The 12,538-nt window shown below is 35.1% G+C and overlaps 1 protein-coding gene across 5 annotated transcripts in view; it reads left to right on the top strand.

Annotated features, from left to right (window-relative positions):
- The window catches only part of LOC131438976 (potassium voltage-gated channel subfamily H member 6), a 422,022-nt gene that overhangs the window by 34,256 nt on the left and 375,228 nt on the right, over positions 1 to 12,538 (top strand). For all 5 annotated transcript variants that reach the window (XM_058609420.1, XM_058609424.1, XM_058609419.1 and 2 more), the window contains exon 2: positions 3,542 to 4,319. In XM_058609420.1, the coding sequence (XP_058465403.1) occupies positions 4,244 to 4,319 (76 nt within the window). In that variant the 5' untranslated portion in view covers positions 3,542 to 4,243. The remainder of the gene's footprint in view (positions 1 to 3,541; positions 4,320 to 12,538) is intronic.

The following is a 12,538-nucleotide window of genomic DNA, read 5'->3' as shown; positions in this document are numbered from 1 at the left end:
TACCAATTAAACGTGCTGTCATTTCTTAGCTAAGGCACACTTCATATCCATTCAACTAATTTTTTAGTTGAATTAGAGAAATAAAACGTTATTTTCAACCAACATAACTGGTTGAATTGGTTTCTGTAATTTTCAGCTATATGGCGCATTGTCACCGAAAAAACGTTAACACCGTAATGGCTATTAGCCACTAGATGGCACACTACTACCGAAAAAAAATATCAGTCGCGGTTGTCTTTTCTAAATTGGCAGGTATAAATACGATGTTGTATTGGAAAAAAATAAACGAAACATAAACTTCTTTTTGAAAATTTTTCTTCTAAATCGCTGTTTTCTTCATTCGACTTCGCGAAATCGACTCTCTCACTAAAAACTATGAACACTCGGAAAACATAAACCGAATACAAGTAGTACATCGGACGGCGTAGACCGGAAGGTTGAAAGATACAAATAACATCATTTGACATATACAATAAGAGTGCAAATTCGAAACTCACTTCACTGTTCCTTGTAAAAACATTATTCCGCACAATCGCTTCAAATGCGCACAAATCTATATATATAAAAATGCAGAGATCATTCTTTGTAATCGCATCACGTAAGAACGGATGGACGGATTGAGATACTTTTTTTTGTTTGATCAGTTTTTACCCCCACCGGGTTCGTACATCGAAAAAATTAGGAAAACTTACCGGAAAAGTGGGAAAAACCAATAAAGTTATTTTGTATGGACAATGGAATTTTCCACTGAAAAAGTCGCCAATGATTGCTAGATTATCGATAGGTGTTTGGCGCATAACGAGTTGCATAAGTGTTTGCCCGTCGAAGAAAGGAATACTAGATCGTTGAAAGAATCTTTTGGCGCGCAGCGAGTAGTGTTGTGTGAATATGCACACTTGATTGATTATTCATTTCAAGCCACGTGCTTAATTGGGTATCAAAATTATTGCTTCCTAATGACGTTTTCGCTTCAGAAAGTTAAAACTGACCCAGGGTAGTTTCATCAAACACTTTTAACGAAGCTGTGTTGGTTTCGCATTTAGTATATGGGATCTGAGCAAACCTCACAGAAAGAAATAATGTAATTTACACGACATGTAAATCAATAGCAACATGGAATAGACATGGGTTGAATCGAAAGTTTTATTGAAAACCATCATCGTTGTTAAACTAAACTGGATTGCATTGAAATTTCAATGAATAGAACTGTATCTTTCAATTAACGCTTAGCTTTACGATTGAATTATATTGAAACGTACATCATTGTAAAGTAAGTCTATGTTTAATTGCCTGCTCCAAATATGTGCATGAAAATAAATGTAAATTCACAAAATATGTTTGAAAAAGATTCGATTTTCAGCTCAAAAATGTTGAAACTATGTTCGAAACTAGCTTCAAACAAACGGTTTGACAGCAGTTAGGGTGGAAACTGGGTTAGGTTCAGAAACAAACGAAAACGACATAAATGATTGGCGGAATGTATATGACTGTTCTAGAAATACCGATGTAGGCAGGAGAAAAAGTTCTGATATTGTTCACCAGTTAATGGATTCTGTGTAATGGAGTCAGATGAATAATATTGGTCATTGTGAGCGTGAGTTTAACAAATTAGAAAATTTTTGAATGAATCAACGAAATAATCGTGCAGTAGAAGTGCTAAGGTCAAACTAAGAGACATTCCTTGCATTTTGCCATAGAATGAGTTAGATTACACTAAACGCACATAATAAGTGGCAACTACAACAATGTTCAAGATGATTACCATAATGGATTGAGACTGCAATTTTATATTTCATATTCTGTGAAGAATGTTCGAATTGGAATGATAATTATACAAATTAAAATTTAAGCGTCGTCTCTCCAAGCAACCAAAAGTTTCACAGTTCTTGAAAAATATCCACTTTATTAGAGCTATAGAGCACGTGTGGCACTTTTTGGCAACTTGAACGCACAGAAAAATTTCTGGGAAAACTTTCTCGCTGCTTAAAAGCTGTACAAGGGACCGCTTCGAAGTTTGTTCTGCTGCATCGGGGGAACATTCAAGTATGAGTAATTTCTTAAAATACTTTGTATGCTTCATAAGCCAAATCTTCATTTACGAACTTCTGGTTACTTGGACTAAATACAAATTGTAAATACATCCTACTCTACCGAATAAACAACCCTAGAAGAGAAATTCTTCAACATTGTATTAAGTTTATCAATACAAAATTCTGGTTAAGGACTTTTTTTTGTCGATTACCGAAAACAAGAATCACATCTGGAAGAGAAAACGTGGCACCTTATATCGTTTATGTCGAAGCCATTAGAAAGGGAACTCTGTTCAGTGCATTGACTCAAAGGATGAGATGACAATCTGTGAATTTGCTTATTAGGAGTATTTCACATTTTCACATTAATGTTTGATGATATTTCTCAGTTGGTGATAGTATTCAGAAAAATAATGGAGAGAAATGTTAACAACTTAGTCGTTTGACAATTCTGCTGTTTGAAAACATAAATTCGACCAAATAATTTTTAGGCGAGACGAAGTTCGACGGGTCAGCTAGTTCTGAATAAAAACACTTTCCACTAACAGTTTACGACATTTTTACGTATCAGTTTAGAAATTTATATATGGATATATCGTAACACATGCCAAAAACATCAAAACAATTTGCAAGCAGTTTCAATAAGACTGTCCGTTTTAGCTTTTTATAGGATTGTTTTGCTTTGACACTTCTCTGACAGTTTTTGGCTAATGAACTTGTTAATAAATTAATAGTTCTTTTGGAAATTCTGTTGTTAAAATCAACTAATTCAAAAACAGTAATACGAATTAGGCGCAGAGCTAATTTCGGTCGTTCGGTGTTCTTTTCGATATTTTTTACTTGGCGAAAAGAACCAATCAAAATCGATATAGGAGCTCAAACATTGTTCATTGGTATCCGATTTGGTTTGAAAGCACCGGCTTTTTGTGACAAAATTGAAATCGGCGAAGAAGCTACCAACATTTGTTCCAGTTTCTATTTGTATTAAACGAGACGCGAAAGCGAACTGACGTGGTATGTTAACTTAATTGATTTTTTTTAAATAAACAGTAAATGTGAACGCCTTTACTTGAAACTTTTCTGACTAGATTGAGAGTAGGCGAATGCGGTTCCAAGGTCTTCCTTTCGGATCGAATGCAAGCAGGACCATTATCTGTTCTACAAATCTAATCTACTTTTTGAAGCTGGTGTGGATCGTTCGCTACTGCTGCTACTGCTCTGTCTGTCTGCGAATACTGAACATGTTTAGTCTGGATTCTTTGCGTTGTGTAGTGCTTAAAGCACATACATGAACGGTTACTATTAACGAACGGATATAAAGGAAAAACATTGTAGGATCTAATGCTAAAATAAATCAAACCGCTGGTGGTAATATACAACATACGGAATAAGGGTATTTGTCGGTAACTACGGACTAAAAACAAAAACAAAACCAAGAACTAAAATTTTCACAATTTTACCAACCAACATTTTGTACGATAAGACCGCTAACCGTTATTCTATCTTTCCAGCGAACCACGAGAATCGCACCCGGGCAGACTGAATCAGCGAAAAAAAACCCAAGCTGCACAATAGTGAAATAGTAGTGCTTCGCTAATTGGAAAAATAATAATCAGTGAACCGAAAGGCCAGGCACGATGCCAAGTGCGACCGTCAGCGTGAAAGCAGTCAAGTGAATGTTGAATTGCGACAATCCTCGCGTGCTCAATATTGACGACGACAGCGACAGCGACGACGACGGCATCCATCGGGAATGGATGAAGAATCAAAGGATTTAGCGCCGCGTCCCCGTCTGTCCTGATAGAGGGAAGAAGGGGGGATTCGTTTCTGACCGACGAAGACAGAAACGACGTCGTCCAAGTAATAGCAAATAATCGGATGAAACCTGAAGTGCTGTAGTTAAAGTGTTACTACTCGAGGCAGTAAAGTAAATACGATTTTGGTGTGCCGGTGTGTGTGTGCGCGGAAAGCGGGTGTAAAATTAGAAAAAATTAGAAAAAAAATATATTAAAGAAGGTGGGCACGTTGAATGCAATCATTTCGCTACTCCAAATTGATATCATACTAGGAATACCTAAACAGGCAAATTTCGAATATATTAGTGCTCTTTTAGTGGTTTCCAGCTTTTACCCTCCTTAGCTCCTAGCGTTACTAGCGAAAAAAATACCACACCGTAGTGAACCGTAAATAGTGTAATACCAAATAGTGTAAAAATGCCTGTCAGACGAGGACACGTCGCTCCCAAGACGACCCTTATTGAAACGATAATCAGGAAATTTGATACGCATAGTAAGTGGACTTTCATTTGTAACAAACACACACACATATATAAATATCTTGTTAGAGTATGATTAATTATTATTTCAGCTCGATTGTGTCCCGGTGTTCGCTCTCTAGTTGATTGTTTTGACGCTTCGGTGGAATACCGGGGGCGGGTGGACAGTTTGCTAATCGAAAAAAACCCGCAAATTTGTCTCTGTTCAAGCCGGTTTCAAGCCATGTTTTTGGGTTCGATTAACTCGACATGTCCGTCTTACCTCCGTCTCCTTCTGCGCAGTGACTGGGTTTTCAATTCTACATTCGGTTCGGTGCCTATGAATATTCGTCGGACGAGAGCCTTCGAATTTTATCGAACTGATTTCATTACCATTTGATGACGTGACTGGCCGAGTAAAAATAGAAGTTTCGTTGATCTTTCCAATCCCGCACATACCACCCTGAGAGGGGTTTCAGTTCGGAATAATCTGGAAGAAAATTACTCTTGATGCGGGTTTCGCTTTTTGCTTTCGGTAAAAATTTGTGAATGAAGTTCATCATATCATGCTCGGCGATGGACTATTTGATTACTTGTTTGAGCTATTGATTTGATTGAAAAAAGGGGTTTGGGATCCTGTTGCGGTGAAACCGGAAAGAGTTTCCGTTCAAGAAGTGAAATAGCTTTCGAAAATTTTTATGTTTCTTTGCGAATTGGTAACTATGATAATTTGGCATTTTCACTCCCTCCTCTGAAGCACTTTATTCTGATTCTCTTTCGTATTTACAAAAACAGTGATTGTTTTTTTGATTAGGAGAAAATTATTATCATTATTCGTCGTTCGCATCGCATGCGTATAGCTCTTGTCTTCTGGAACTTTTTTTCTGGCTACCTAGAGTTTTATTGATTCATGGCTTCAGTCTTTTTCAAGGCTACCTGAATCTTTTTAAAGACTAACAATTAGTCAGCCTTTCTCAAGGCTATACAAAGAGTGATATTCTAATATAATCAGTCTTTTTCAAGACTAAGAAATTTAATTTAATTTCAAAATTCATTCTTTTCAAAAATGCGTCCAACCGGAAAGGCAACAAGCCTAAGGCTAAAAATAATTCAATTCGGAATAAATCACAATCCGTTATTCAACATTTTTCTAATAACAATTCACGATCTTATAGAATCTGAATGTAAAAATAAAAGACAACGGACGGATTTCCTTTCCGTTGATTCTATGCCGTCTAACAATATTTACGAGATTCTTCCTGAATCCGATTGTAGCGACATAGAAGAAAGTTCTTCAAAAATTCCCAAAATGGACGCTTGTTGTTCTGGGAAGAAACATCAATCTATGCCACCAGTGACGGTGATGATTTCCGACTTCAAAGCATTCCGTATTGACCTTTCTACTTTTCTCCCTGAAGTAAAAGTCTCATTTCAAATCGGACGAAGAGGGGAATGTCGCGTCTTGGTTGATGAATTGGAAGATTTCGAACGTCTTATTCGATATTTGTCCGAGAAACTTCATAAATTTTATTCATATGATATAAAATCTGACAGACCCTTCAAGGCTGTCTTGAAAGGCTTATCAAATGATCAAAGTACGGATAAAATTAAAAATGAACTAAAAGAATTGCTTGGTTTTGCCCCTTCCCAAGTAATACTCATGAAAAAAAGAGCGAATGGTACTTCTAAACCACGCTCTGGAATTTCCCATGAACTTTACCTAATACACTTCAATCGAAGTGATGTAAACGATTTGATAACTTTAGAAAAAGTACGTTTCATTTTCCACATTAAAATTCATTGGGAACATTATAAACGGCATAATCGTATTGCAAACTTATCGCAATGTCGTCGTTGCCAAGGCTTCGGCCATGGATCCAAAAATTGTCATATGGATATACGGTGTTTGAATTGTGGTAAATCGCATTCGAAGGACGTTTGTCCAATGAATGAAACCACTGATAAATTTTCATGTTCAATTTGCGATGGAAATCATAAATCCAATTATTTGAAATGTCCTGTCAGGGAAAAAAGTTTAAACGCTCATTTACCTTAAATTTACAGAACATACCTGAAAATAAAAAAACCGTTACAAATGCCATGCCTAATTCTTCTAAGGCACTTATTTCATCGAATTTAAAACAAAAAACAGGTACGCCTACCAATTCGTCTTCTAACGAAAACAATTTATTGACAGGTAGATCGACCACGTCATCATCTTCTTCTAATGTCAGTTAAGCTAGTGTAACAGGTAGAAATCTACCACTAAATTCTTCTAATGTAAATAATCAAAACACAGGACCACCTTGCAGTTCATCTTCTAACGAAAACAATTTATTAATAGGTAGATTGGCCATATCATCTTCTTCTAATGGCAGTCAACCTACAAATATTCCTTCAATGCCATTCGCTTCTTTGAATGAAGTTGATTTAGGCGATATAACTGAAAATAAAATGATCTACCTACAGGATCAACTTTTTCAAATGATCATCCGAATGAATTCGACTTAATCACTTTTTGAAGCATTTCAAATCGGATGACAATTTGCAAATAATATTATAATGAATTAAAAATTTAACAGTGATGTTAAATAATTATTTGAATATTTTAAATTGGAATGCTCGATCTTTGAAATCGAGTGAAGATGAATTTTATAATTTTCTCAAAGTTCACAAAATTCATATTGCCATTGTGACAGAAACTTTTCTTAAACCAAATGTCAAATTGAAAAGCAATCCACATTATGTGGTTCATCGATTTGACAGGTTTACTGGAATGGGCGGTGGAGTTGCCATTTTTGTCCAACGGCAAATTAAACATCGAATTTTACCTTCTTTCAATACTAAAGTTATTGAAAGCTTGGGAATCGAAGTTGAAACCATTCATGGAATTTATTTCATCGCTGGAGCATATTTGCCATTCCAATGCACCGGCGAACAATTAAATTTCTTTAAAGGCGATTTGCAAAAACTTACAAGCTATCGATCGAAATTTTTCGTAATAGGGGACTTAAATGCTAAGCATGTCCAGTGGAATTGTAGGCAAAATAACAGTAATGGTAAAATACTTCATAATCAACTCTCAGCTGGTTACTTTACAGTTCTTCATCCCAGTAATCCTACTTGTTTCTCTTCCGTGAAAAACCCGTCTACAATTGATCTGGTTCTAACAGATCAAAGTCACATTTGTAGTGAACCGATTACACATGCTGACTTTGACTCAGATCATCTTCCTGTAACATACAGACTTTCCAACGAAGCTATAATTAATCCAATTAGTTCTATATTCAATTATCATAGAGCTAATTGGTTGAATTACAGATCTCACATTGAAATTCATGTGGATCATGAAACTAATTTAGAAAATTCTGCGGACATTGCCACAGCAATTAATAATTTGAATCATTATATTATCGAAGCTAGAAATCTTTCAGTTCTCAAAGTTCAAACTAAATAAAAAACTCAAACTAATTTAAGCACTCTATTCTGATTCTCTTTCGTATTTACAAAAACAGTGATTGTTTTTTTTATTAGTAGAAAATTATTATCATTATTAAATAGCTTAGTTTCTGATTGATCAAAAACCAGTAGAAATTGCGTATTGAACCAAATGCATGATACATGGGAGATGTAGATCATGCCGAACGCTCAACCCAAACCGACTTTGAACATGAAATAATCGATAATGTTAATGACCACACCCATGCAGGTAATTGCAGCGAAGGAAAGAACGCTAGTGCAACACTTGTTGCTACTAAATACAGAACTCGAAAAAAAACATGCGACAGACAAATGATATTTTTGAAACTCAATGAGGATAAATAAACAAACACATAAAGGATGATTTTTGAGAGGTATAGGATTTGATCTAAAAAAGGCGGGTGGGTAATGTCAGAGACATAACTGGATGTCGTGAATACGAAAAAACTGGCACGCTCCCGTCACTTCAGTTGATTGATTGTATGAATTGTGCAAGCTTTCCCCCTTTTCACTAATAGAGTTTGAAGCGATGCTCCTACATGAATGTACAGATTAGTTACATTAAACAGCTACTATTCTACAACTATATATTCCAAACTTGAAACAATTCCTTTTTAATTTGCCAATATAGGAAGCTAGGTACGACAAATTTGTAGTTTATTTTTATTGAAGCTATGAAGTTTGAAGATATCTCATTCTTCACGAAATTTCGTACAAGACAATTGTGACCTGGTCTGAAATGTATCGACGATCTTCGGTATGCAAGAATAATTTTATTAATAATAATAATAATAATAATAATAATAATAATAATAATAATAATAATAATAATAATAATAATAATAATAATAATAATAATAATATTAATAATAATAATAATAATAATAATAATAATAATAATACAGATTAATCTGTATATATGACAACCCTGTTTCGCATGGCATATTTTCACACGACCCCATACTAGTATAAAGATGTGTTCATCACTTTCGAATGTGTTAGTGACGGTACAAATTATTTAAATTTTTATCTTGATGAAATTAGAAATTAGATTAGTAGGAAATATTGAAAGTTTAAATAACTCTTCATGATTATCTGTGGCACTAAAAAGTGCCTTGAATTGTCACAATCAACAAGAACTGCATTTAGATCTGAGATGGTTCTCGTGCGTGTCTTGTTTCGGCAATAGTTGCTCAGAAAATGGTAGGAAAGCGACAAAATTCAACTAGTTCTTTATAATGATCTTTAGCACTGAAAAGTGCTTTGATTTGTTTGAAAAGCACTGAAAAGTGCTTTGAATGGGCCTTGCTGGACTTTTTGGCTGCCTTTCTATCGGTTTTCGGTGCCATCGTGCTGACGGTGTCTCGTACGTTCAGAGTAGCTTCTTTAACTTAAATGACGCTATTTCTCACATCACATTTCATTTTATACCTTCTACTGGCAGCGGAGTACGGACAGCCCCTTTACCAAAATTTCTTTTCCTGTTCGCAGAACGAGAAACAGTGAGACGACAGGTCCTCGATGTTGCTCTCGTGTGTTTTGTTTCGGGAACAGTTGCTCAGCAAATGGTAGGAAAAATGAACCACTCAACTTTTATATGGATGCTCTTGTATACATGCAGACATCTCGCGTTCTGATTGGCTGGTGCTGTCATGGGTTAAATCAAACAGGTTTTTCAATAGTGTACTATTGAGAAATTTTAATGTTGTTGCAATACACGTTCAAGTTGAAAATTTTCGATTCTATTGGTAGTTATGTTAGATTATATAAATCCTTCCACAGATCACTAAGCTTTCAAAATACGAAAAAGGCCAACGCGCCTTATGAATTATCCTCTTTGATACTCGTTTACATCAAATATTTCAGAAAAGTTTAATTTTAAATTATTTGATATTGTGTCACACAACTGAAAATTTTATCCTAAAATTATGATCATATTTCCGATGGCATGTAGAAAGAATTATGTTGATTCGTTAGATACAACAGGAGATATTCACGATCAAAAATTTATCACTCTCTCAGAGAGTAAATTTTGAAAAGGCGCCCCATAGTAAAGTCAGTCGTATTCGCGACAAAAAAATCTGTTTTGATCCACCTAGTGGTGTAATGATGCCTTTCTCATATTTAATACTGTGGCATTCTATTCAAAATGTTTCTCTTCGATTTTTTGAAAGAAACCAAGGGATTGTTTGTGCATTAACTAGTTTAACATACAGAATGTAACAGTGCTTTGCTCACGACGACGATTTAAATTTTTGTTGCATCCGAAAATATGCAGTAATTTTTGGCACGACCATAAAACCTCGCATTTGACCCTAAGATTGGGAATGTTGGTTTTGAGTCCAGTTTAGAATTTTTTTTACGGTTTTTGTTTCGCCTGTTTAAGTGATGGCGTACAATATTTTACACACTTAACCCTATAACTCCGGAACCGGAAGTCAGATCCAAATGAAATTCAGAAATTCCGTATGTGACTGTGAGGCCTTTCATTTGAATTTAAGTTTGTGGAAATCGGTCAAATCGTCACTGAGAAAAGTGAGTGAGATCCATTTTGGAATATATGACCACTATTTCCGGTATTTCCGAAACTGGAGACCGGGAACCAGGATAGCAGCAATCGGTTTGTTTAGTTGCCTACTGATAATGGTTACCAAATTGTGTAGTTTTGAGACCAGTTTAGAGATTTTTTGCGTGTTTTGTTTCGCCTTTCGTGACGGTATCAAATTTTTAACACATTTTACCCTATAATTCCGGAACCGGAAGTCAGATCCGGATGAAATTTGGGTGTTTTATTTGGGACTACGAGAACTTTCATTTGAATTCAAGATTGTAAAAATCGATCACGGCATCTCTGAGAAAGGTAAGGAAGTAGTTTGAAATAGAATTTTTTCACTAATCACCCTGTGATTCCGAAATCGGAAGTCGGATCAAAAGAAAATTCAGAAACTTTGTATGGGACAATTATAGATTTCATCTGAATCTAAGTTTGTGAGAATCGGTTCAGCCGTCTCTGAGAAAAGTTAGTGCACTTATTTTCATTTTTTTGCATCATCACCCTGTAATTTCGGAATCGGAAGTCGGATTCGAATAAAATTCAGGAAATTTTTAGGGGGCTTAAAGACCTTTCATTTTAATCTAAGTTTATGAAAATCGGTCCAGCAATCTCCGAGAAAAGTGAGTGCAGAAAAATGTTACACACACATACCGACATACAGACATTGCGCGTACTCAACGAACTGAGTCGAGTGGTATATGTGACTCTATCATCCGGGCCTCGGTTCAAAAGTCGGGTTTCATAGTGAACCTCGGGTTTGCATAACCTTTCTATATGAGAAAGGCAAAACACAAAAATCTTCAGATCCAATTTTGATCCACTCTCTCCAACAAATTCTTGGTCGGTTTTTCACGAATAATGCCACCGGTCCATAATCCACACCAAACAGTGACTTTTTTGGGATGCATTGGTAGCTCTTGCAATGAGGCGGCAATTTTGCTTGTTGACTTGTATTCATTCAACCAGAAATGTGCTTCGTCGCTGAACACAATTTTTCGATAAAAAAGTGGATCTTGTTCAACTTTGCTTAAATATTTTAATAATAGACCAAACAAAGATTCATGAATAAATGCTGAACCAGTTTGACACGGTTCACGCGTGATCTGTCAAAAACAGTGTTACCAAAAAGATAGTTTTTTAAATTATATTTCTTAAAAGAAAAAAAAACGGGTGGGTAATGTCAGAGACATACCTGGATGTCGTGAATACGAAAAAAACACGACACGCTTCCTTCACACTTCCGAATATTAGTTAGTTGATCGATTGTGTTAATTGTGCAAGCTTTCCCCTTTTTCGATACTAGAATTTAAACGATGCACCTTCACTAAAGCATAGAAAAGTTACATTAAACAGCTACTGTTCCAAAAATGTATATTCTAAACTTGAAACAATTCCTTTTTAATTTGCTAATATTTGCTCCTCTGGTAGAAGGTAAAAGTTAAGTTACTAAAAGATTTCTGCTTGCTTAAATGACCCTCTGTCAGGTCTCTCCTTTTCCGTTCTATATATTAACATCTTTGCTCTCCCTTGAATACTATCATTCTATAATTTTCATTTTCTGTTTCTACAAAAAATGGTCTCTGGTTAGGAGAATATCGCAAAAGGAAAAAAGAAATATTGACTACTAAACTTAGTCGTTAAAAAAGAAAAGAGTATTACTATTGTTATTATTATTATTATTACAAAAACAATACTAATAGTAATGGTCAAATGACTAAATTTCATAAAAATTAGAAATAATAAAAAGAATCGATTATTGATTATTCAGCTCGGATTCAAACTAATCAACAAGATGGAAAATAATATACCACGAACTTTAACTCCGCTCTCCGTAATATTATCACTAGCACTTCATAACTAGTATTGGAAAATCTGGTACGAAATCAATATATAAGAAAACCAACAATGATAATAACAATAATATCTAATGATTGTTATTATTATTTCATTATTAAAACTTACTTGAAAAACAAAAAAAACATCAGAAGTATGTTCAAGATAAGTAAACAAACCGTTTAAATTAATAACTATATTAAGAGCAAATTCAGCAGCTGCCAGATTCATATGGGTGGTCTATAATATAACTGAAACTGAATCAAACGTATCCCCAGCAAGCCGTTTTAGTTTTATTTATTCGAACAGTTCTACCGTCAAATTTAAAACTGGTATACGCTGCCATTCCTTTTTTTCTGTTTGAAACACAGATGAAACGCTGCTGGG

This window comes from Malaya genurostris, chromosome 3 (genome assembly GCF_030247185.1).
Source record: "Malaya genurostris strain Urasoe2022 chromosome 3, Malgen_1.1, whole genome shotgun sequence".
In the NCBI taxonomy this organism is placed as follows: Eukaryota; Metazoa; Arthropoda; class Insecta; order Diptera; family Culicidae; genus Malaya; species Malaya genurostris.
This window is presented reverse-complemented; position numbering and strand designations above follow the sequence as displayed.